General features: G+C 42.4%; 1 protein-coding gene across 2 annotated transcripts in view; it reads right to left on the reverse strand.

The window, feature by feature from the left end:
* Positions 1–2451, reverse strand: part of PALM2AKAP2 (PALM2 and AKAP2 fusion) — a 515173-nt gene extending 512722 nt beyond the window's left edge. For both annotated transcript variants that reach the window (XM_070375129.1, XM_070375128.1), the window contains exon 1: positions 2432–2451. In XM_070375129.1, coding sequence (XP_070231230.1) covers positions 2432–2436 — 5 coding nt within the window. In that variant the 5' untranslated portion in view covers positions 2437–2451. The remainder of the gene's footprint in view (positions 1–2431) is intronic.
* Positions 2452–27343: the final 24892 nt, after the last annotated feature.

Here is a 27343-nt window from a genome sequence, read left to right on the forward strand (position 1 = left end):
GAGTTGGATACAGTAAGAAAGGAGAATTGAGTCCTTATCTCACCCACATTTAAGGCAAGCTGTCCTATCTAGGATGAGTTTTGGAGCTGGTTTAGATTGAGGGGAAGGACAGGAAGTGGCAGGTGGGAAATTTCAAGGTAGGACCAAAAAAAGGTGGTATTCTGAAAGGGGAAGTAAAGAGTTATAAAGCAAATCATACGATTGACGCAAAGGGAGCGAGGCAAAGAACAGATAAACAGTTGGAAATGCGAGAGGTTAACTGGGAGATAAGGAGGGCTTTGGAACGTCACAGGGGAAGGCGAAAGCCAGGGCCAGGCCCATGGGGAGAAGAAGGCTGGATGAGGCCCCAGTTGGGATCCCATGGAGGGAGCAGAAGGGTGTAATGAGAAAACTCTTCATTTTCAAGGAGTTCCAGGTGGGAGACAGGCACACCTGGAACTAAGCTTAGTGGGGGATGGAGAGGAAATAGAGGGAAGGTCTGAGGAGGTAAATGGACAAATCCTATACAGTTACTAAACTCTCACGCTCTAAGCCTGGCAGATGTGTTATATACATTAGAGTGTTAATATTAATGTGAAATCATAAAGATGAAAATTACTCCCCTAGCAAATAACTAGACCTACATTCAATCTCTTAAAACAGAATCTCTGGGTCAGAAAACAGCCATGATGATGGCAAGGTGACCAGTTTCTGCTCTGTATCCCCAAGCCTGCTGTGTCTTCTGGTTGTCTGCATCTACAGTGGTATCTTAAAACTGTGCTACTCTCAGTTGCCCTTGGGACAGTGTGTTTCTTTAGCAATTGTCTGAAAAACAAAGCTAGGTGCCAACCTGAGACTCCATCAGATGTCAGTGGAAAATGCTGGAGACCACAGTAGTAATAATAATATTGGTAATCGATGCTATTGAGTTTAGTTTGTGCTAGGTTCTGTTCTAAAAAACTTGGTATACACCAACGGGCTTAATCTTCACAAAAATCACATAAAAGTGTTGTTATTATCACCATTTGTTTCCAGAAATGAGGCCCAGAGAGACTAATGTCATGGCAGCAAAGTGTAAAAGGACTCAAACCCTGCAAACTGACTCCGGAGCCTTGATCATTAGCTGCTTAAATCTGCATATACCTTACAATTGACAGAGCCCTTTAGCAGAGAAAGAAACATCTGATCCTCTCAATACTTCAAAATGAGAAAGGAACATCTTTACCTCCATTGTATAAATAGGGAAACTGAGGCTCAGAGACATCAAATTACTGGTGTAGGAAATCACCAGCACAAGGACCAGCCAACGCAGAGGCTGAAATCTACAACTCCTCATTGCTAAAATGCCACACCATCGCTCACTTCTGCGTTAGCAGCCTTGTTGGTGAGGATTAAATTGCATCTGCACAATCAGATATGAAAGGACGGAGGGAACATACTAGCTGCATCTGGGGTTTATTGGGTTTGGCATGAAAGCCCTAGTACCTGAAAACAGGACATTATCTCCGGGCTGAAATATGATTTCATACAGCGTCAGTGTCAGGGAGTATCCGTGGGAACAAACCGGGAGGAGAAGCTGACCAAGTGAGCCGGTATCTAATAGCTGGCTCCCAAAATGACTCTTTCTTGGCGCCTGGCGCCTGTCAGAGTGGCTCTGCTGCGGCAGCAGCCTGGAAGAGTGACTAAAAAGCAACGCAGGGAGGCCAAGAGAGAGGAGAGAGGAATCCCAGTCCGCACCTCCACCCAAGACCTTCATTGTGTCTTTGCTGGTTAACGCCCCTCTTGCCTTCGTGCCCTCTTCCCCATGCCTCCCATGCGGTGCCCACGGTGCCAAACGTTGTAATTTAACCTCGGCTGCTGGTCCTACTGTTCTGTCTCCTTTCTCAATTACTCCAGGAACAAATCAATTATTTGGGGGTCCTCATGGTTTCCAGTAGCCGGGGCACTGCAGCCCTGGCTCATATTCCCCACTAACTCATCATGCTTCCATTACACGCTTCATATCAAGCTACATTTGCTTCTGATCCGCAGTGACCCCCGCCCCCCACACACACACACACTCTTTTTTTTTTTTTTTCTGACTGCAGTCCAATAATGCTGACAAGGTTAGGAATCGGAAGTAATGGCTATTGAGGCCAACTCCCTGAGTGGCGGAAGCTTGGGGCAGGGACGGGAAAGCCTAGAACGTGCCTCCCTCTTCAGCAACATCGTCCCCTCCCGAGGCCCTGCTGGCCAAGGGGCAGCGGCCAAAACCACGCATCTCAGGTCTGGCACCCCTTGGCTCCTGCCTCCCCGGCTGCTGCTATAGAAACGCCAGGCGTACACACGGGGCTGAAATTAAACACCCATCCTGGACCGGGACCCAAGCCGGGATCAGCCGGCTGCCTCGGTCGCCATAGCAACATTCGGAGGGGAAGGCAGCTAAAGGCGCGCGCGGCGCGGGGATACTCACTCCATCGCGGGGCTCTGGGCTGCTGCGGGGTTTTCCGGCGCTGCTCGCCTCTGCTGGAGCCGGGCGCTCTGGTCGCGCCGCGCGCGCGAGGTGGAGCCGGGAGCGTCCCCCCTCCCCACCCGCAATCCCTCCTCCCCTTGAGGGTTGAAAGTGAACGCTCAGGCTCTCTCAGCTCCCAGCCTGCGAATAAAACGGGAAGCAATTGGATAATGTTGTTCGCTGGGCGCTAGACAAGCCACTCCACTTAAGTGTTTGGGGAGGGAGCGCGCCGGCAGCTGCGCGCCGGGCGGTGTGGCCACCAGCGCGCAGGGCCCGGGCGCCCGAGGCGCCAGGTGCGCCAGCGGCTCCCCTGGGACGGGCGGCGCTGCCCCGAGACGCCGGGAACCGGTGGGAGCCTGGAGATGTGCGGCTGTGGCGGGTGGCACAGCCCAGAGGGTGCAGGGAAACGATTGAGTCATTGGCAAGGTTGCAGCTCTTGTGGCTTGGAAGTTGCAAGAGAACGAAGCGCCTGGCCTCCGCAACTAGCAAGTACTGCCCACAACAGACTGGGCACAGGTTCGAAAACGCCATTGGGCCAGCTCAGCGGCCATCCAGTTTGGGTTTCCCAAGGAAAACTCCAGTTGCGCTGTGGCGCGTTAATGCGGTGTTCCATCACACTGGCGACCCCACGCCCTTCTTACCACTCCACGTTCCGCGTATTCCCGCCTGCCAGAAAGATATTGCCCAGAGTTACCTTCCCTAGTTGGTCCTTTGAAAACAACAGATAGACTGAACATTGTTTCCCAAATTACCATGGCCCCACCCCAGAGTCAATCCTCCCCGGGAATATATTCCCTTCCTACAATCCTTTTGAGAATCCTCTACTCCTAATGGCTTCCCAAGTGGGAACCTGGCTCCCATCCAGGGGTCTTGCACCTGCTGCAGTCAAGAGTGGATGAGACAAGCTTCAAGCTTCAAGCTTTCATTGCATCTTACTCCCGGATCCCTCTGCGAGCAGGTGTCCCTAGGTGCTGGGGATGCAGCCCTCAGCTTAGCCATCTCAGTCCTTGTCTTGGTGAAGCTCAGACTAATGTAGAAGGACAAAGTACAGAGAAAGAAACATAAATAAACAAACATCATCATAGGCTGAAGATATTGCTATAAAAATTAAGCAGTAAAATGCTGTGATGAGTGTCTTAAAATTAATTTATGGGGCTTTTCTGGTGGCTCAGTGGTAAAAAATCTACCTGCCAATGCAGAAGACCTGGGTTTGATCCCTGGTCTGGAAAGATTCCACATGCTGTGGAGCTACAAAGCCCCAGAGCCACAACTATTGAGCTTGTGCTCTGGAGCCCCGGAACCGGAACCGCAATTACTGAGCCCACCTGCTGTAACTAGCGAAGCCTGCAGTGCCCTAGAACCGGTGCTCTGCAATGAGAAGCCACTGCAATGAGAAGGCCACACACAGCCCCCACTTGCCACAACTAGAGAAAAGCCCACACAGCAATGAAGACACAGCACAGCCAAAAAATAATTATAAAAAATAAGAAAATTAATTTATGATGATACAGAGCTCTTGAATTTTCTAAAAAGCATTGAACTGTACATTCTAGATGAATTTTATGGTATATAAACTATATCTTATTATAGCAGTTTTAAAAAAATATTCTGATGGAGACTCAAAGGGAAGTATCCCCACAACCCACCCTTTAAAGGACTGGCCTGAGAAGGGGAAGGTTGGGAAATGCAAACCACAGCGGGAAGGGCATTAAGCAGCCACCAACTTGTTTGGTGGCTCTAGACTAGACAGGGAAGAGCTCTACACACTCAAGAGACTGAAAAGAAACCAGCATAAAGTGTTCTGCGTAGATTCATTCCCTTCCTTTCCCTCTGGAAAGTGAGCCCCACAGTCAAACCCAGTGATGACTCACAGAGACATTTTGTGGGAAGAGATCCTAGATCTTCTCCAGGTTTCCATTCAGAGGATCCAGGGTGAATCTGGAGATCAGAAAACCCTTCCTCTGCCCATGTCCCTCTGCAGCTACCTTTCTATGTTTAATCTTCTGCTTCATAGTCAAGCCTCTTGAAAGGGTTGCCCATACTCACCACCTTTACATCCTTTCCTCATATTTACTCCCTATAGAATCGGAGAAGGCGATGGCACCCCACTCCAGTACTCTTGCCTGGAAAATCCCATGGGTGGAGGAGCCTGATGGGCTGCAGTCCATGGGGTCACAAAGAGTCGGACACGACTGAGCGACTTCACTTTCACTTTTCACTTTCATGCATTGGAGAAGGAAATGGCAACCCACTCCAGTGTTCTTGCCTGGAGAATCCCAGGGACGGGGGAGCCTGGTGGGCTGCCGTCTATGGGGTCGCACAGAGTCAGCCACGACTAAAGTGACTTAGCAGCAGCAGCAGCAGCTCTCAAAGAGCTGAGACCCAGCCTCCCCTAAAATGTTCCTCTTTTACTTGTGGTGTCCCTTCCTAAAGTCCTTTCATGAGCCAAGTTACTTTGCCGCTTAGGCTCCAGCCATCATGTCTGCAGTCCATTTTCAAGCACAAACAGTAGAAAAGGCAAAGGAAGCTTGTCAACTTCCCTTTACGGAAGGCTCCCAGAAACTGCCTCAGGACACTTTCATTTACATCTCTTTGGCCAGAATTCATTCACAGGACATTATTCAGTTTCCAGGGAGCCTGGGTGGAGCAGTCTTCAGTCTGTATAGTCATGAATATTGCTGAAAATCAGAGACTCCATGCCCAGGAAAGAAGAGGGAAATGGGTATGGGAGGACGACCAACCATCTTTGCCAAACTCCTCAGTCCTCAGTCCTCAGCTTCTGCCTCATCACGGACACTGCTCCCCCTAAAGTCACCAAGGCTGACTGCAATGCACATCTCTCCATCCTCTTCCCATGTGACTTCAGGACCAGGGTTTGACATTTTGACCACTCCTTTTGTTGTGTGTGTGTGTGTGTGTGTGTGTTTACTTTAAGTTGGGTTTATCAAGGCATAAGTTACACTCGTCTTTTTCAGGTGTACAGGTCTGTGAGTTCAGATACATTATGTCATGGGGTCACCACCATAGTCACAACATGGACCATTACCATCACCCCAAGCAGTTCCTCTCACTGCCTTGATAGCAAGCCCCTCCTCCCACCTCCCTGGCAACACTGAGTGGATTTTTGTCCCCATGGTTTTGCTTTTTCCAGAACCTCATGTAAGTGGAATCAATCAATATATAGCCTTTTGTGTTTGGCTTCTCTCACTTAGCAAATGCTTTTGAGAGTCCTCCGTGTTGTTGTGAGTAGAGGTAATTCCTTTTCATTGCTAAATTGTATTACATTCTACAGATGCACCACAATTTATCTTCACCAGTTGATGGATATTTAGATTGTGTTAAATACTAATAAAACTGCTATACCCATTTGTGTACAGGTCTCTAAAGAAATGGCAACCCTCTCCGGTACTCTTGCCTGGAAAATCCCATGGATGGAGGAGCCTGGTGGGCTACAGTTCATGGGGTCACAAAGAGACAGAACTGAGCGACTTCACTTTCTTTCTTTATGTGAACATGTTTTCGTTTCTTTGGGGTCAATGCTAGGGTCACCCCTTCTGCTTTGAAACACTCTCTTCTATGAAGCCACACTGCTTCAACTCTAGCTATGCCTTACCTGCTACTTGTCTCTTAAATGCTGGGGCTCTGCTGGCTCTATCTTCAATTTTCTTTATTTGTTACTGTGCATGCCCTCCCTGTGCCATTTCATTTATTTCTGTGGCTTTATTTACCCACTGACATGGTGCTCACATTCCAAATGAAATCTCCAACCCACATCACTTTTAAATTTTAAATTTTAAAACTGAATACTCAAAGGCCATTGTAACATCTTCACAGACACCTGACACCTAATATGTCCAAAATTCACTCATCATTTTCACCTGTAAATCTCCTCCTAATATAAGAAGAGGTGGCAAGAATACACAGAAGAACTGTACGAAAAAGATCTTTACCCAGATAATCACAATGGTGTGATCATTCACCTAGAGCCAGACATCCTGGAATGTGAAGTCAAGTGGGCCTTAGGAAGCATCACTATGAACAAAGCTAGAGGAGGTGATGGAATTCCAGTTGAGCTATTTCAAATCCTAAAAGATGATGCTGTGAAAGTGCTGCACTCAATATGCCAGCAAATTTGGAAAACTCAGCAGTGGCCACAGGACTGGAAAAGGTCAGTTTTCATTCCAATCCCAAAGAAAGGCAATGCCAAAGAATGTTCAAACTACCACACAATTGCACTCATCTTACACGCTAGTAAAGTCATGCTCAAAATTCTCCAAGCCAGGCTTCAGCAATATGTGAACTGTGAACTTCCAGATGTTCAAGCTGGTTTTAGAAAAGGCAGAGGAACCAGAAATCAAATTGCCAACATCCACTGGATCATTGAAAAAGCAAGAGAGTTCCAGAAAAAAAAAACCTATTTCTGCTTTATTGACTATGCCAAAGCCTTTGACTCTGTGGATCACAATAAAACTGTGGAAAATTCTGAAAGAGATGGGAATACCAGACCACCTGACCTGCCTCTTGAGAAACCTGTATGCAGGTCAGGAAGTAAAAGTTAGAACTGGACATGGAACAACAGACTGGTTCCAAATAGGAAAAGGAGTAATTCAAGGTTGTATATTGTCACCCTGCTTATTTAACATATACAGAGCACATAATCATGAGAAACGCTGGGCTGGAGGAAGCACAAGCTGGAATCAAGATTGCTGGGAGAAATATCAGTAACCTCAGATATGCAGATGATACCACCCTTATGGCAGAAAGTGAAGAAGTAAAGAACTTCTTGATGAAAGTGAAAGAGGAGAGTGAAAAAATTGGCTTAAAGCTCAACATTCAGAAAATGAAGATCATGGCATCCGGTCCCATCACTTCATGGGAAATAGATGGGGAAACAGTGGAAACAGTGGCTGACTTTATTTTTTGGGGCTCCAAAATCACTGCAGATGTTGACTGCAGCCATGAAATTAAAAGACGCTTACTCCTTGGAAGGAAAGTTATGCAACCTAAATAGCATATTAAAAAGCAGAGACATTACTTTGTCCACAAAGGTCCATATAATCAAGGCTATGGTTTTTCCAGGGGTTATGTATGGATGTGAGAGTTGGACTGTGAAGAAAGCTGAGTGCCAAAGAATTGATGCTTTTGAACTGTTCTGTTGGAGAAGACTCTTGAGAGTCCCTTGGACTGCAAGGAGATCCAACCAGTCCATCCTAAAGGAGATCAGTCCTGGGTGTTCACTGGAAGGACTGATGCTGAAGCTGAAACTCCAATACTTTGGCCACCTCATGCGAAGAGTTGACTCATTGGAAAAGACTCTGATGCTGGGAGGGATTGGGGGCAGGAGGAGAAGGGGACGACAGAGGATGAGATGGCTGGATGGCATCACCAACTCAATGGACATGAGTTTGTGTAAATTCCGGGAGTTGGTGATGGACAGGGAGGCCTGGCATGCTGCAGTCCATGGGGTCACAAAGAGTCAGACATGACTGAGCGACTGAACTGAACTGAATACCCTGCCTGTGTGTATGTGGTTAGTGCTCAGTCAGACGTATCTGACTCTTTGCAACTCCATGGACCTGCCAGGCTCCTCTGTCCATGGAATTTTCCTATGCTAACAACACAGATGGAAGGGTGCTTGCAGAAACCTGGGCTTTATCTTTGATCCCTAACGTCCTGACTTGCTGTATGCAGTCAGTCAGCGAGATCAATCTGGGCTACCTCCTGAAAAGTCACAAAGCCATTCTCTTGTCCTTATGCTTATGCTGTTGATAAAATAAGCTCCCTCTTGGCCTCCTCACCTCCAGTCCCATCTAGTTCCAACCCATTCAATTGAACAGCCAGAGCAACCTTTCAAAAGCACAAATCTAATCATATAATCATCTTGCCTAAAATCTTTCAATGTGCTTAATCACTCAGTCGTGTTAGACTCTTTGCAACTCCATGGACTATAGCCTACCAGGCTCCTCTCTCTAAGGGGATACTCCAGGCAAGAATACTGGAGTGGGTTGCCATGCCCTCCTCCAGGGGATCCTCCCAACCCAGGGATTGAACCCAGGTCTCCAGCATTGCAGGCAAATTCTTCACTGTCTGAGCCACAAGGGAAGCCCGAAATCTTTCAATGGGCATCTCTTTAAGATAAAGGTTAAATTGAATTGTAGGTGCATCGTAAGTTCTTAGAAGTTCAATTCAGTTCAGTTCAGTCTCTCAGTCATATGTGACTCTCCAAGACCCCATGGACTGCAGCACACCAGGCTTCCCTGTCCATCACCAAATCCGGAGTTTACTCAAACTCATGTCTATTGAGTCAGTGATGCCATCCAACCATCTCATCCTCCACCATCCCCTTCTCCTCCCTCCCTCAATCTTTCTCAGCATCAGGGTCTTTTCAAATGAGTCAGTTCTTCACATCAGGTGGCCAAAATATTGGCGTTTCAGCTTCAGCATTAGTCCTTCCTATGAATATTCAGGACTGATATCCTTTAGGATGGACTGGTTGAATCTCCTTGCTGTCCAAGGGACTCTCAAGAGTCTTCTCCAACACCACAGTTCAAAAGCATCAATTATTTGGTGCTCAGCTTTCTTTATAGTCCAACTCTCACATCCATACATGACTACTGGAGAAACCACAGCTTTGACTAGACAGACCTTTGTTGGCAAAGTAATGTCTGCTTTTTAATATGCTGTCTAGGTGGGTCATAGCTTTTCTTCCACAGAGCAAGCATCTTTTAATTTCATGGCTGCAGTCACCATCTGCAGTGATTTGGGAGCCCCCCAAAATAAAGTCTCTCACTGTTTCCATTGTTTCCCCATCTATTTGCCATGAAGTTATGGGACCAGATGCCATGATCTTAGTTTTCTGAATGTTGAATTTTAAGCCAACTTTTTCACTCTCCTCTTTTACTTTCATTAAGAGGCTCTTTAGTTCTTCGCTTTCTGCCATAAGGAAGCTAGTGAATTGGAAGCTTTCTTGGAAGTTAGTGGATTGATTATTACTATTTTAAAAAGCAATGGAAAAATGAGAACTTATTTTACAGGACTGGCTTAGACTTTGTTAAGAGCTATAAATATGTTGTTTGCTATATTTAGCTTTAGGGGAAAAAAATTACAAGACTTTAGAGTCAAACAAACTTTGGTTAAAACTCCAGCTTGGTCATTGACTAGCTTTGTGATTTTGGACTTATTATGTCTCAGGTTTCTTTCCCTATAAAATGAAAACAATAAAACTTATCTTTAAAGGTTAGTTTGAAAATTAGATACAATATGCATAAATTGCCTAGAACTGTGCCTGGTACTGGAAGAAGGCAATGGCACCCCACTCCAGTATTCTTGCCTGGAAAATCCCATGGATGGAGGAGCCTTGTAGGCTGCAGTCCATGGGGTCGCGAAGAGTCGGACATGACTGAGCGACTTCACTTTCACTTTTCACTTTTAGGCATTGGAGAAGGAAATGGCAACTCACTCCAGTGTTCTTGCCTGGAGAATCCCAGGGACAGGGGAGCCTGGTGGGCTGCCGTCTATGGGGTCGCACAGAGTCAGACACGACTGAAGCGACTTAGCAGCAGCAGTGCCTGGTACTTAGTAGACAATGAACAATAGCTATGCAGTAATAAGCTATCATGATCATGATCATTATTGCACTGTAACTTGCCTTTAAAATCTCAATTTAACAGCCATCAATATGTATCTTCATAGTATTGAAGAGAGGAAATCAATACAGATAAAGGTAATAGATGATCAATTTGTTTATTCTCATTGATTAAGTGAGGATGTGACACACACACACATATATACGGCAGAGCTACAAAGTAGCAGGTTATGGCTGTGTGGAACCATTAATACACACTCTGTAATAGTTTATTCATTTAAGCTAAACTCACCAAGTACTGTTAATATACCAAATACATATTTATGACTTAAAATCAATAACATAACTATCTGAAATATAGTCTAGAACTAGAAAACAGATAAAACAATAATATCATGAAGTCCAGCCCATAAATAATTATTCTTAACCTTCTTAGGGTCATAACCTTCTTAAGTATCTGATGAAAACTGTGGCCTCTTCGTCCATGAAAAACACACAAACCCACATTTTGCTTTTAATATCAGGTAGTCTGTGGACCTATGAAGTCCATCCATTGTCTATGAACCTCAGGCCAAGTTCTAGTTGTCTGGAGTTTCCAATTTGCTTGCGTATACATTGTTTGATATTTATCCCTCGATCTTGCTTTGAGAGATTATTATCACCATTTTACAGACTAAGAAACTGAAGCTTAGAGTAGTTAAACAACTGAGGTTATATGTTAGCAAGAGTCAAATTCATCAACAGAACCAAAATCTTCAGCCTCTTGGTATAAAAACAGAATGACTAGCTCTTAGAGAATATCTAACAGGATTTTTATATAGTTATAATGAATAAGCTTTAGAAACAGGAATTTTTTTCAACTGGGGACCATGGCGGGCTTCAGCAATCTGCCTGAGATTATAGGCAGAATTATGGGTTTGGGGGCAGGTGTGAGGGATAGAGAATGAGGGGTTCATACCTTAGTGTTTCATAATCCAAACCAAACAAAACTCCTAACACAACTACTTCAGATATAATTCCGAGCCTGTTTGGTGAAATGTTTTTCTGGTTTACTAGAAACAGAAACACACAATTAGAAGAGGTTGGAGAAAAACAGGAAAGGCATTACTTCAGGTAGTTGTAGTTAAAATTGAGGAAGAAAGGTGTGAAAATGGGCACAGGACAATAAAACACAACATCATTTTGGAGTCCTTCAGTCTAGGAACACACGACCCCACACATTACAGTAACTCCCGAGACCATCATAGGATAATCATGGCCAGCGCTTTGTGTTAAAGACTGCCCTGGTGATCCAGCGATAAAGGTTTGGCTCTCCAATGGGGAGAGTGGGTTTGATCTCTGGCCAGGGAACTAGGATCTCACATGCTTTGCAGCCAAAAATCCAAAACATAAAACAGAAACAATATTGTAACGAATTCAATGAAGACTTTAAAAATGGTCCACAAAAAAAAAAAATCTTTTAAAAAAGTAAAAACAAAACAAAATGACTAAATGGGCTTTCAAAATTTTCCATATATATTAGGTCATTAAAGTTTATACCTTGCCTAGACTGAAATTTAGTTTCTTGGAAAGTATATTCAGGATTCATCTTCACTTTCCTTCCTTGTCAGTGATGAATAAAGATATTACTATCATTTTAAGTCTACCTGGGAAGGAAGAAAATAAGAATGATCGCTTTGTCAAGCTCCAAGCACCATCCAAATATATCCACAAACCCAAAGCAAACCATTAGGTTAATAATTAAAATTAAAAAACAGCAGTCTTCTAATTTGCTTGGCATTACTGGATTTCAACTATACTCCTAGAAGTATTACGTCCTGTGGAGCTTTATGTACTTTTCATATTTTATAACAAGGATCATTCTACCCTTTTACTTTCATGTCAGTAATGTTACTATTAGAGACATTGGTATGTAGGAAAGAAATCTACCTCTAATAGAAATTGGGTATTTGTTCATCTAGAGCTGCTCATGTATGTGTATGTGAGGTGGGGGTGTAATTACATAATTTACCGAGTTGCATTCATCTGCAGACCAGCCCCCCACCGACTTGGTTTACAGAGCTGGAATTAATATCACGGAATCACCATTATCCTTCATGTCTCACTCTTCTTTCATCATTAATTAGTTCTCTCTGAAAATATGTCACCCCAAATAGCTTCCTGTGAATCTACTGATGCTACAATTGTGACAGGAGGGATGTTAGCAAAATGCAAAGAGCTCTTTTCTTTGGTTAAACATGGGCAAATGTTATCCCTCTTTTTCATAAGTCTTCTATTGACTTCCCTCTATGTATGAGTCTGCTCAGACAAGACACTGATAGCACTGACTTCTGATTCATGGATGATTCTTGCAGTCACAGTCTGTTGATGACTGGAGGGATTCTGGGGGTTACCTAGTCCAACAGCCAACACAAACTTCTATGTCTGACCTGGGACTATCCTCTGTGTTGAAATACACTTATTGTTTTCTTTTAGCTCAAAAAGCTGAAAAGGCCTATTTGTTTTTTGTTTTTAGAATCCTCTCACCCACCCACAAGATGACGTATGTGTTCAGAACAGCCCATGATTATGCGTGTACAGATGTAGCAAGAACACTTATTTCACCACTGCCAAGTCTGACCTACGACGGAAGATGAACAATGACCTCTCAGAGATAACCCAATGACACCATGGACTCATCAAGGGGACTTTGCCAAGGAAAAGCTGCCCCTTAACCACACATGGGAGAGAAACCAGTCCAATGTCACGCAAGCACACTGCTCACTGGTTAAGCCAAGAGCCAGAAGAGCTAGATGATGTTCAATTGCTATAAGGCTATGGATGCTTAATCTGGCATAATCTTTTCAGCTCTCCTATGCTGAATAAAGCTGGAGAAGCTATTTGGTTACTTGGTGGTATCTCTAAAGGTAGCTTATGTATCTCTTCATTAAATACTTTCATCTCCTGATATAAACATTAAATGTCAACATCAAAAGTAACACTGCCTAAAATTGCCCACAAGATTTTTTTTAATATAAATTTATCTATTTTAATTGGAGGTTAATTACTTTACAATATTGTATTGGTTTTGCCATACATCAACATGAATCCACCACGGGTATACACGTGTTCCCCATTCTGAACCCCTCTCCTACTTCCCTCCCCATACCATCCCTCTGGGTCATCCCAGTGCATCAGCCCCAAGCATCCAGTATCATGCATCGAAACTGGACTGGCGATTCGTTTCATACATGATATTATACATGTTTCAATGCCATTCTCCCAAATCTTCCCACCCTCTCCCTCTCCCACAGAGTCCATAAGACTGTTCTATACATCAGTGTCTCTTTTGCTGTCTCGTACACAGGGTTATTGTTACCATCTTTCTAAATTCCATATATATGTGTTAGTATACTGTATTGGTGTTTTTCTTTCTGGCTTACTTCACTCTGTATAATAGGCTCCAGTTTTATCCACTTCATTAGAACTGATTCAAATGTATTCTTTTTTAATATGCTTTGAGGAGGATCATTGGCAAGTTGGAAAACATTTGTCTCTTCTGGAATTGGAAACTGATTTATCCTTGAAGGGAGAATGTTCTTTTGCTTTCAGGAAAATGTGAGGAGAATATTTACTTATGCGAATGCAATTAAGTACTCATTAGAATGTAAGCCCTATGGGGGTGAGGATTTATTTTTCTATTTTGTTCACTTATATGTCCCCTAGAACAGTTCCCACCACAGAGTAGGCTCTTAATAAATATTTGTTGAATAAAATAATGTAAAAATTCCCCTTGAGCAAGATCTCAAGAAATTGTACTCTCTTGGACATATCTTTTGTCAGATCCAAGTCTTTACAGTTGATGGTCTCCATAGATATGTATTATGGCTTCCTCAGTAGCTTAGTGGTAAAGAATCCTCCTGCAATCCAGGAGATGCACAGGAGATGTGGGTCCAATCCCTGGGTCAGAAAGATCCCCTGGAGGAGGAAATGGCAACCCACTCCAGTACTCTTGCCTGAAAAATTCCATGGACAGAGGAGTCAGGCAGGCTACAGTCCATGGAGATCACAAAGAGTCAGAAGCAACTGACTCTTTGTATTTCAAAACTGAAATACCATGTTATAAGGTGGTTACAAAGGTAAGGCTGAATGGAGAAACAGGAAAATCTTGCTGGAGAAGTTGATGCTCAGGCTATGTCTTTAAGGATGAATAACATTTAACCAGAAGAGCCTGGTAAGCTGCAGTCCATGGGGTCACAAAGGGTCAGACACGACTGAGCGACTTCACTTTCACTTTTAACTTTCATGCATTGAGAAGGAAATGGCAATCCACTCCAGTGTTTTAGCCTGGAGAATCCCAGGGATGGCAAAGCCTGGCGGGCTGCCGTCTATGGGGTAGCACAGAGTCAGACACGACTGAAGCAACTTAGCAGCAGCAGCAGCAGCAGTGCATGTGTTCACATGTCTGTGTGTATCTCTGTGTGTCTGTGTGTCCAAGGAGGTGAGGAAAAGTAGTGAGAAGATGTTCTAGAAAGAAGGACCAACAAAATCAAAGACAAAGAAACGGTAATCAGCAGGGTGATATCTACTTGTTTCTGGCATTTGCTGGAATGGGAGGCAAAAAAAAGGACCATAGTATCACTCCACATCAGAACCCCCTTTTACATACAATGCAGTATAATGCTGTCCCGTGGAGCTGTGCAATGCCACGGTCCTGAAGAAGGTGCTTAAGGATGAGGCTGGAGAAGGTCAGTAAAGGACCTTGCCTGCGCAGGCTTCACTAAGGGACAGGATGATGTTGGCAAACACAACACCCCTTCTTACCTCCAAATCACAAGGAGAGAACTGTAACTGGAGACACTCAGGGTCTCTCTTAGTTTAGGATAGACAGCTAGTTAGAAGCCTGCTGACACAATTTAGACAAGAAATGATAAATAGGGTAGCCATTTTTAGCATGGGAAAGAGAGAATTAAGAAATATGCCAGGACACAGAAAGTGTGGGTAAGAGAAAGGCACCAAGCCCGATTCTCACGGCTCGAATGACTGACTGAAAGATGATAAGACCAACTGAGACACAGCATTCAAGAGCAGCCTTGAGGTGCCACCAGGGGATTCAGACCTCAACAAACGAGAAGCTGATCCTCATTTCCCTCTGGACTGGGACCACCTTGTATTTTGTTGTGTGACCAATGAAACACATGCTCCCTGGAGAGCTACGCAGAGAGGTCAGGAGAAAAGTAATGTCTGAGGAACTAATGGAACTTAATTTTCTACCAATCTGGATTGCTATGAAAGTATGGTGTCAGAGGACTTAGAGGAAAGTGAGTGATTCAACAGATTACTCAAACATTGTGTTTTTGATTTTATGTTAAATAAGGTAAAATACTCCTCTTAGGGGAAACACACTGATTGAAACCGCCCACCCTGGCCAGGCACCATAGTAACCATTTGAGTGAGTTGTTTTATGACAGGAGATTCTGATAAGGAATACGGAACTAATAAGCCACCACCAACCGGAAGAGTTCAGGAAAGGTCGAAAGGAGACACCGCGTGTCCGTCCACTTCCCAGAATCCCTCTCACTAGCATCCATCTTGGCTGAGCGATGCATGCGCCACCAGGAAAGACTCTGAATTCAAATGATTTGCCAAAGACCACCTGGAAACTAATCCCATCACCATAAAACCCAAGACTTCGAGCCACGCGGCAAAGCTGTTCTCCTGGGTTCCCTTACCCTACTGCTCTCCACCTGGGTGCCCTTCCCAATAAAATCTCTTGCTTTGTCAGCACGTATCTCCTTGGACAATTCTTTTCTGAGTGTTAGACAAGAGCCCAGTTTCGGGCCCTGGAAGGGGTCCCCTTTCCTGCAACACTCCCAATAAGAAATCATTTGATTTTCAGGTAGCAAAAGTGCCATTATTGGAAGGATCCATAAGTTACACACCCTCCTCCCAGCCGCCATTTCTCCCCTATTAAGTTTCTATTCTGGATACAATTTTTAAATATCCTCCTTTGAATCAAGTGAAGCATACCAACCTTTCCATCCCATCACCTTTGTCAGTTACACTCAATGACACTCCTTGACCCCCTCTCTTGGCTGGTGTCCTCCTCATATCCCATGAATGCCTTATGTAAACCCTTTCATCATCATTTCCTGATCTCCTCAAAATCCAACAAATTTACTTCCGTTTCACTCAAGGCAGCTACACTCGTCAGATTTCACACTGTAATGCCAAACATGAACACAGCCTATTTTTAAAGAAAAGGGAAGTAATAGTCTTATTTTACTTTCTCAGATTTCCAGAATCCATATTCTTCCATAACCACTCCCCCACCCCGCCCCTGGCACCCCTACAAACTTACTGCACAATGAAAACAGCAGGGGCATTCCTGGGTTGAGGTCGAAACCTCAGGAAAGAGATGGTGCTGTGGCATCTCCACCCTCTTCTGGCTGTCTCTCTCCCAGCCATGCTGGATGTGTGAGCCATTCCTGGGGGCACAGATTTGAGGAACAGAAGCTAAGGAAAAGTATGGGATGAGATCAGTTTATCTTCTTGCTCCCCAGATCTACTATTCTTGGTCCTGGAACTCTCAGACCATTTAGGAAAAACAGAAGTACACCCTGGCCTCTTTCCAAATGAGTGAAAGAGAATATTTCCATGCATATCTCCAATGTTGGCCCAGTGAGTATGATACAAATGCCTACCTGGGCAGTGAACTTGAGTCACTGAGAAGGTCCAAGTCTGGCTCAGGCTAAGATTTGAAGCCTATACAGTGTGCATCAGTTAAACATTTTGAAATGGAGTGATTTTGTTTTTACAGTCTTCCCCACTCCTTTTCTAACCTCTATGCCATTCTCTCAAAGATGCAGGCCCAGGATAGTTTTAGGTGAGTTTTGTAACTTAGCACACAAACACCAGGCATGTATTTTATTTATTTATTTATATTTTTATTATTATTTTTTAAAATTTTAAAACTGTTTCCTCTATTATTTATTTTAATTAATTTATTTTAATTGGAGGCTAATTACTTTACAATATTGTAGTGGCTTTTGCTATGCTGCTGCTAAGTCACTTCAGTTGTGTCCAACTCTGTGTGACCCCATAGACGGCCTCCCACCAGGCTCCTCTGTCCCTGGGATTCTCCAGGCAAGAACACTGGAGTGGGTTGCCATTTCCTTCTCCAATGCATGCAAGTGAAAAGTGAAAGTGAAGTCACTCAGTCGTGTCCGACTCTTCACGACCCCATGGACTGCAGGCTACCAGGCTCCTCCATCCATGGGATTTTCCAGGCAAAAGTACTGGAGTGGGGCGCCATTGTCTGAATCAGCCATGGGTGTACATGTGTTCCCCATCCTGAACCTACCTCCCACCTCCCTCCCCATCCCATCCCTCTGGGTCATCACAGGGCACCAGCCATGAGCACACTGTCTCATGCATCGAACCAGGACTGGCAATCTGTTTCACATATGATAAGACACATGCTTCATTGCTATTCTCTCAAATCATCCCACCCTTGCCTTCTTCCACAGAGTCCAAAAGACTGTTCTTTACGTCTGTGTCTCTTTTGCTGTCTTGCATATAGGGTCATCGTTACCATCTTTCTAAATTCCATATATATGCATTAGTATACTGTATTGGTGTTTTTCTTTCTTGCTTATGTCTCTCTGTATAATAGGCTCCAGTTTCATCCACCTCATTAGAACTGATTCAAATGCATTCTTTTTTTAATGGCTGAGTAATATTCTATTGTGTATATGTACCACAGCTTTCTTAACCATTCATCTGCTGATGGACATCTAGGTTGCTTCCATGTCCTGGCTATTATAAACAGTGCTGTGATGAACATTGGCGTACATGTGTCTCTTTCAGTTCTGGTTTCCTCAGTGTGTATGTCCAGCAGTGGGATTGCTGGGTCATATGGCAGTTCTATTTCCAGTTTTTTAAGGAATTTCCACACTGTTCTCCATAGTGGCTGTACTAGTTGTACTAGTTTGCATTGCCACCAACAGTGTAAGAGGGTTCCCTCTTCTCCACATCCTCTCCAGCATTTACTGTTTGTAGACTTTTTGATAGCAGCCATTCTGATGGACGTGAGATGATACCTCATTGTGGTTTTGATTTGCATTTCTCTGATAATGAGTGATGTTGAGCATCTTTTCATGTGTTTGTTAGCCATCTGTGTCTTCTTTGGAGAAATATCTGTTTAGTTCTTTGGCCCATTTTTTGATTGGGTTGTTTATTTTTCTGGAATTGAGTTGCAGGAGCTTTTTGTATATTTTTGAGATTAATTCTTTGTCAGTTGCTTCATTTGCTAATATTTTCTCCCATTCTGAAGGTGTCTTTTCACCTTGCTTATAGTTTCCTTCGTTGTGCAAAAGCTTTTAAATTTAATTAGGTCCCATTTGTTTATTTTTGCTTTTATTTCCATTAGTCTGGGAGGTGGGTCATAGAGGATCCTGCTGTGATTTATGTCAGAGAGTGTTTTGCCTATGTTTTCCTCTAGGAGTTTTATAGCCTCTGGTCTTACATTTAGATCTTTAATCCATTTTGAGTTTATTTTTGTGTGTGGTGTTAGAATGTGTTCTAGTTTCATTCCTTTACAAGTGGTTGACCAGTTTTTCCAGCACCAGTTGTTAAAGAGATTGTCTTTTCTCCATTGTATATTCTTGCCTCCTTTGTCAAAAATAAGGTGTCCATAGGTGTGTGGGTTTATATCTGGCCTTTCTATTTTGTTCCATTGATCTATATTTCTTTGTTATGTCAGTACAATATTGTCTTGATGACTGTAGCTTTGTCGTATAGTCTGAAGTCAGGTAGGTTGATTCCTCCAGTTCCACTCTTCTTTCTCAAGATTGCTTTGGCTGTTTGAGGTTTTTTGTATTTCCATACAAATTGTGAAATTATTTGTTCTAGTTCTCTGAAAAATACCATTGGTAGCTTGATAGGGATTGCATTGAATCTATAGATTGCTTTGGGTAGTATATTCATTTTCACTATATTGATTCTTCCGATCCATGAACATGGTATATTTCTCCATCTATTTGTGTCATCTTTGATTTCTTTCATCAGTGTTTTATAGTTTTCTATATATAGGTCTTTTGTTTCTTTAGGTAGATTTATTCCTAAGTATTTTATTTTTTGTTGCAATGGTGAATGGAATTGTTTCTTTAATTTCTCTTTATGTTTTCTCATTGTTAGTGTATAGGAATGCAAGGGGTTTCTGTGTGCTGATTTTATATCCTGCAACTTTACTATATTAATTGATTAGCTCTAGTAATTTTCTGGTGGAGTCTTTAGGGTTTTCTATGTAAAGGATCATGTCATCTGCAAACAGTGAGAGTTTTACTTCTTCTTTTCCAATCTGGATTCCTTTTATTTCTTTTTATTCTCTGATTTCTGTGGCTAATACTTCCAAAATTATGTTGAATAGTAGTGGTGAGAGTGGGCACCCTTGTCTTGTTCCTGACTTTAGAGGAAATGCTTTCAATTTTTCACCATTGAGGATAATGTTTGCTGTGGGTTTATCATCTATGGCTTTTATTATGTTGCGGTATGTTCCTTCTATTCCTGATTTATGGAGGGTTTTATCATAAATGGATGTTGAATTTTGTCAAAGGCTTTCTCTGCATCTATTGAGATAATCATATGGTTTTTATCTTTCAGTTTGTTAATGTGGTGTATCACATTGATTGATTTGTGAATGTTGAAGAATCCTTGCATCCCTGGGATAAAGCCCACTTGGGTCATGATGTATGATCTTTTTAATAATTGTTGGATTCTGTTTGCTAGAATTTTGTTAAGATTTTTGCATCTATGTTCATCAGTGATATTGCCAGGCATGTATTTTAAATGAGCAAAGAGGGCCCAGTAGAGGGACAATAGAAAATCATAGGGACTATGACCAACCATGGGGACCATACACCATCTGGAAGTGGTACTCTGGACTCAACCCCAGCCAACTACCACCATGGAGGAATATAGGTCTAGTGTGTCTAGATCTTCTGAGTTTTCTCAAGGGAAACAAGAAAACACCTTTACTTTTACATAAAATCTCCCCAAAGCAAATGGTTAGTGACTACTAAAATTTTTTAAATAATTCCCATGGATCAGAGTCCATATTTGCCCTTTATAATCTCTGTTTCAAGGGATCAGCTGTGATGGGTTTGAATGTTCACAAACCGCAAATGTGGATGTTTCATAGCTTTCCTGCAGAGTCACATAATTGGCTACACGGCTACCTAGGAATGAATAGGCTGTGAGGGGAAGCCTCTGGGCTTCTTTAAAAGATGCTGGTTGTTATAGAGGAGAAGTCAGGGCATACACAAGTTTTCTTGAGGGAGTTATGGGTTTCAGGATAAGTCAGAACAAGCCACTTAATGCACCTCTAAGCAGATGAGTGACAGGAAGGGAGTAAGGACACTTATGAAACTCAGAGGTGGCAGCAGTTCTGGAAGCTTCTACCCACCCTCTTCCACGCAGATGACTAGTTTGAAGCCCATTCTCTTGACTGTACGTAGGTGTGACATACAAGATGGTAGCCAGAAGCCCATATGTCCCAACTGTGAGACCCTCTGCCTAGGGTGGCATTTCTGCCTCCCAAGCTGTCCTTGAGGGCTCTTCAAACTACATCCACATTCTCCAGCCCCCTAGGCTTAACTCATGGTTCTAGTTAACGTTACAGATGATTTTCCCCTGGGCATTCTCTTTAACTTGAGCTACAGCCCTCTGCGCCAGCATCTTAAGCAACTTACAAAGATGAACTTGACTAAGTGTGTTTATCTCCAACAACACATCACCTCCTCCCTTTGCATTTTCCATATTCATAAGCATCATTTACATAGCACTCTAACACCAAAACATTAGAAAGTGTGTAAGTCCAAACAAAACTAGTGAGCAGGAGAGAAGCTGGATCTGAAAAGTGAAATCAATCTCAAGGACCTATGAACCTCTTCCAGACTCACAATCCTCCCATGGAGATTCCTATTTCCACAGAGGGCACTTAAGGACCCAAAATATTTTAGAAGTTCCTTTCTTCATCAAATGAATCTCTGATGCTCAGATTACAGACACTGTGACTGGTCTTGGGAAAAATATTTGGGTACAGGGTAGTCTTTCAAATAATATCAATTTTTGAATGAATATTAAAGTTCAACATAAAGGAACAGATGGATCAGATCAAATATGGCATTGTGCAAATCACTGAACTCTCCCACCCAAATTGCTAACAATCAATGTTTTTCAGAATACTTCTGGGTTTGAACTTGCTGTGCTATAAAGCAAATATGTTCTAGAATATATCTTGCTTCTGTGCCACATACCTTTCAATTTCCTTATGAAAACAAAAGAGGCCCGTGCCCCCATCTGCACTGCAGGAGCCAAGTCAAGCACCAAAGCAAGTACAGACTGCCAAGTTTAAGAGGGATGAGGGGAGGACACAGACTTGGGGACAACCTGGGGTCAGAACCAGCAAACTTGAGGAGGGGCGAGGTGAGGACACCAAGAAACCCAAGAAAAATGTTTGATCTCATGAGTGGATGAATCCGAGTACAAGGAAGTGGAGAGGGTTAGATGGGGAAACAAGCAAGTCTCAGGAGTCTTCCTGTAAGCATTCCACAGGGTGGGAGCACAGGAAGTTTTCAGGTGTGGTTTGTGTTGCTAATATCAGAGTTAGTGTAAAGTGTAAGCACTTCTGAAAATTTGGACAGTTTGATTTCAACACACCCATAGCCCATTCTGCCTTGCCAGAATCCAGGAGCCCATACAGACAATGGTTACTTGTTGGCAGATCAGATATTGGGAGCATTTTCTTTAGTTTTGGCTTTAATTTTAATAACTTTTTTTTCAGCTATTGAAGTGCCTCTAATAAGTCATTATCTTTTTTCTTTTATTTTTACACCATATCAAAATCTCAACCAATAAAGAAGATGTAGTATGTACATACAATGAAATATTAGCTATAAAAAAGAATGAAATCTTCCCATTTGCAGCAACATGGATGGACCTAGGGAATATCATCCCAAGGGAAGTAAGTCAGAGAAAGACAAATGTCACATGAAAGCACTTATATTTGGAATCTAAAAAATAATATCAATGAATCTATTTGCAAGATAGAAAGAGACTCACAGACATAGAAAAACAAACCTATTATCAAAGGGGAAAGAGGCAGGGATAAATTAGGAGTATGGGATTAACATATACACACCACTGTGTATAAACCAGAGAAGCAACAGGGATTTACTATATAACATAGGGACCAATATTCAACTTCTTATAATAACCTATAATGGAAAATAATCTAAAAAACTACATGTGTGTATATACATACATAAAGTTGAATTACTTTTCTGTGTACTTGAAACTAACACAATAATGTACCTCAACTATATTTCAAGAAAATCTTAATCTGAAGACATATCCATTATTGGCAAAAATGCTAATGCTTGAGTCTCCAGTAGAAGGCTGTCTGAATAGAATGAGATATAGGTAACTATATATATAGTAAAATATTTTAAAGTTACAGTACATCAGAACTAGGTACACCTTAGTTGTTTTTAATATATGAGACATTATCAAATAATACCATATTAGATTGAGCTTCCCTGGTGGCTCAGGTGGTAAAGAATCTGCCTGCAATGCAGGATACCAGGGTTCGATCCCTGGGTCAGGAAGATCCCCTGGAGAAGGAAATGGCAACCCACTCCATTATTCTTGCCTGGAGAATTCCATGGACAGAGGAGCCTGGCGGGCTACAGTCCATGGGTTTGCCAAGAGTCAGACACATGGCTGAGCAACACACACACACACACACACACACACACACACACACCATCAGGGTAGAATACGAGGCATGTCAAAAGTGAAGATGATGGCATAGATTTGAAAATGGTCACTTATGGAAGATTGAACAAATAAAGAGGTACATGTGGATAATATGAGTCTGGTTTCTCAATGTCAGAAAATGAAGTAATAAATGTCAAAAGAAAAACAATAAAATCTATGGTGTTGGACTGAAATAAGAGGTTTGGTGTTAACTCACAGTTCTCAATTTATATATAGATATATAGAGAGATAAATAAAGATACATAGACAAATAGATAAAATTTATAGAGAGATAGAGATATAGAGAGATAAATAAAGATATAGAGAGATAAATAAAGATGTGTGCATATGTAGGGGTTCCCTGGTGGTTCAGTCAGTAAAGAGTCCACCTGCAATGCAGGAAACTGGGTTCAATCCTTGGGTTGGGAAGATCCCTGGAGAAGGAAATGGCAACCCACTCCAGTATTCTTGCCTGGAAAATTTCATGGACAGAGGAGCCTGGCAGTATATGTAATACATACACACAAACATATATTCCCTATTCCCACCCACAAAGAGAGGGCCTGGGAACAGTGATACCTCAATAAAAATCAGGATATCTAGTCCCCAGGTCTGGGTTTCTAGACATCATTCTCCACTAAAAGGGACCAGTGCTTCTTGGAGAAATGTCTTTTTCTAGAACTGGAACTGGAAAAGTACAAGATAAGCCTGAAACAATTTATGAAGTACTCAAATTACGATGGAACATGTTGAAAGGACAGGCACCAATCTGGACTGATTTGGTTTCAGGAGCCAAGTTGAGGGCAACAGAAATAATGATAGAAACAGATTATAACCCATTGAATAAAACAGAATTCTATGAGTCAATAATAGTGGAAAGGAAAAAAATGGGGAAAAGAGAGAGAAAGAAGCTTAGCTGAATGACAAATGGGCTATTGAGAAGAGAACTTTATAGAGGAAAAACCTGAAAGGTACCATTTTAAGCAAGTGATCAAAGTAAACATCACCAGTAATGGGACCAACTGACACCCTTCTCCACCTGATGGGACACTGTGAGAAGAACAAGTATCACTTCTGTGTTATTCCGGCCAAAGATGCATAACCTGTGTTCAGTTCAGTTCAGTAGCTCGGTCCTGTCCGACTCTTTGAGACCCCATGAATCGCAGCATGCCAGGCTTCCCTGTCCATCACCAGCTCCTGGAGTTTACTCAAACTCATGTCCATCAAGTGGTGATGTCATCGACCTGTGTTAGTCATGAGGAAACACCAGGCCAAACAGATTGAGGGACACTCTACAAAATAACTGACTGATAATCTTCAAAGGTTTCAAGGTTATGAAAATCAAGGCAAGAGTGAGGAACTGTTCCAGGTGAAAAAGACATGACAACCAACTGCAACTCATGATTCTGAACTGGGTTTTTTCCTATGAGAAAGTGTGAAAGTGTTAGTTGCTCAGTTTTGTCCAACTCTTAGTGACCCCATGGATTAGAGCCCACCAGTCTCCTCTGCCCCTGGAATTCTCCAGGCAAGAATACAGGAGTGGGTTGCCATTCCCTTCTCCAGGGGATCTTCCCAACTCAGGGATGGAACCCAGGCCTCCTGCATTGCAGGCAGATTCTTTACCATCTGAGCCACCAGGAAAGCTCTTTCCTATACAGGATATTATTAGAAAGCTTGAATGTGGTCTGAGGATTGTATAGTAATACAATAACATATAGTAATAGTAATAATGCATCTAAGTTAATTTCCCAATTTCGATAGTTGTATTGTGGTTTTATGGAAGAATGGCCTTGTAGGAAATATTGTACACATGAGACAGAGTGACAGACATAAGGCTGGCAAATTATTCTCAAATAGTTCAGGAAATGAGAGGCCTTGGCAGTATTTCCAACTATTTTGTGAGCTTATGATTGTTTCATCTGTTAAACATATGACCGAGAGACTAACACACATGCATAAAATGGGTTTCCCTGATGGTTCAGATGATAAAGAATTTGCCTGCAGTGCAGGAGACCCAGGTTCAATCCCTGGGTCAGGAAGATCCCCTGGAGAAGGGAATGGCAACCCACCCCTGTATTCTTGCCTGGAGAATTCCATGGGCAGAGGAGACTGGTGGGCTCCAATCCATGGGGTCACCAAGAGTTGGACAAAACTGAGCAACTAACACTTTCACACTTTCTCATAGGAAAAAACCCAGTTTCAGAATCATGAGTTGCACTTGGTTGTCATGTCTCTTTTGCCTGAAACAGGTACTAATATTTATTAAGTATATTGATCAGTTGAAAAATAAAAACATGTAATTAATCACCATTTGTTCCTCTTGGGAAACACAGTGTTGAAAAATATGTGTAAATTTCTGATTTTTCTCTCTGGTTTTACCAAAATCTTTCTCTTTTTTCTAGTATCCATACTTTTTTCTTTTCTTTTTTTTTTTAAAAAGCAATAGCAATAATCTCCTCTCTTCAGCCTTATTTTATAAATCCTGAACAAAGTAATTTGGGCATTATTCAACTGTTAAGAATAACCAAAATAGATGGTTGAATACTAGGGCTTTAGCTTCCTTTTAATTTTTGGTGCAAGAATTTTAACTTAGCAGATATTGGCCTGATTAGGATCATAATAAATGTACATGAAAAATGATGAGAATTTTGAAAGAAGGAAAAAGGCTCTGAGCATGAGGGTCAGAGGAAGCCAAATTGACACAAATCAGAACACATAAACAGAGAGAACATTATTAGTAGGAAGAAAAACACCAAAAGCTCTTCAACTTTGCACTCAAGTGCCAGGAACAATAAGAATCCTCAGGCATACAAGCAAAGAAGGGTCATGGACATTAGACTACTGATTCTTATCAACTGCCACTGACAGAAATCACTCAAGTTAGGTCGTAGAATTGAAACTCAGATGCCACCATTGTTGCCACCAGGGTAAATTCAACTCACTCTGTTCAACCAGAGCCAAGAACCAGAAGCAGAAACGGGTGAGACCAGGCATCAGTTTAGCATGTGAGAGCCAGAGAGCCCAGTCTCCACACTCCACACTAGCCTTATCACAGGAGCCAAGAGAAGATGAGCCAAGGACCCAAGGGGTCCTGGTCCAGACAAGATCCAGGTGCACTTTAATCTACACATTTCTATGGTGGGTGTTATCACAGTGGAGCCTCAGAATGAGAGTCAAAGAATAACTCAAAGGACATACAGTAAAGTTATTAGCATACTATTTAATTATGCATGAGGGAAAACAATAATAAATTGTTTTATTTATTGTTCCTCTAACAACAAAATAAATGACTTAAATATGAGAAAGAATGAGAGGAGACAAAAATAAACAAAAAACAAACAAACAAACAAAAAACTGAGCTACTTTTGATTTCATGCTTTGGGTAAAATGCTGATCAGCTGGCAGCCAGCCAGAAGGTTGTCTGGGGATTTTTGCCCTTGGGCAGACAAATGGGTCATCAAAGGAAGCAATTTCAGTTATCTGTTTATTCTCTGGAAGACCTGGGGGGCTAACCTGGACACAGACAAAACAGGCAGTCTCTGCATTAAGTCCTGCAGTGTATCTTTGCCAGCACCTTCAACTCTAGGACCGCACCATTTCCTTATTTGAATTGCTCACTGATAATCACACAGGTAAATTAATAAGAAATCAAGAAAATTCAGATTTCAAATGAAATTAAAAAATAGAATGCATCTTCACCGTTGGAGGTGGAAGAAGTCTTGACTGGACTTGCCTCCCCACACTGAGACTCTGCCTCACCGCTCTGCCCTTCCTTTTTCTCCATGGCTAACAATCTTGCCATCCTGTTTTTGTTCTCCAAGGTGTGCCTTTGCTGGCAACTCTTAAAATGACCAATTTCCTCTGGGTTTCCTGGGACTTCCCAATTTAGCACTGAAAAGTCCAGCAAGCTGAGAAGTCCCTCGATTCCAGGCACAGTGGGACACCTGGTCACCCCAGTATTTTCCCCTTGAACTATAATAATCAGGTCCATACTGCAAGGGTAATAAGATCCAAGAATGCTGTATTTTGAAGACATTTCTGGAAGCATCCTGCATTTTCCATCAAGCTCTTTCAGTAATTTCTATTTCTGCTTTATTGACTATGCCAAAGCCTTTGACTCTGTGGATCACAATAAACTGTGGAAAATTCTGAAAGAGATGGGAATACCAGACCACCCAACCTGCCTCTTGAGAAATTTGTATGCAGGTCAGGAAGCAAAAGTTAGAACTGGACATGAAACAACAGACTGGTTCCAAATAGGAAAAGGAGTATGTCAAAATTGTATATTGTCACCCTGCTTATTTAACTTATATGCAGAGTACATCATGAGAAACGCTGGGCTGGATGAAGCACAAGCTGGAATCAAGATTGCCGGAAGAAATATCAATAACCTCATATATGCAGATGACACCATTCTTATAGCAGAAAGTGAAGAACTACTAAAGAGGCTCTTGATGAAAGTGAAAGAGGAGAGTGAAAAAGATAGCTTA

Source organism: Bos mutus, chromosome 8, assembly GCF_027580195.1.
Source record: "Bos mutus isolate GX-2022 chromosome 8, NWIPB_WYAK_1.1, whole genome shotgun sequence".
NCBI lineage: Eukaryota > Metazoa > Chordata > Mammalia > Artiodactyla > Bovidae > Bos > Bos mutus.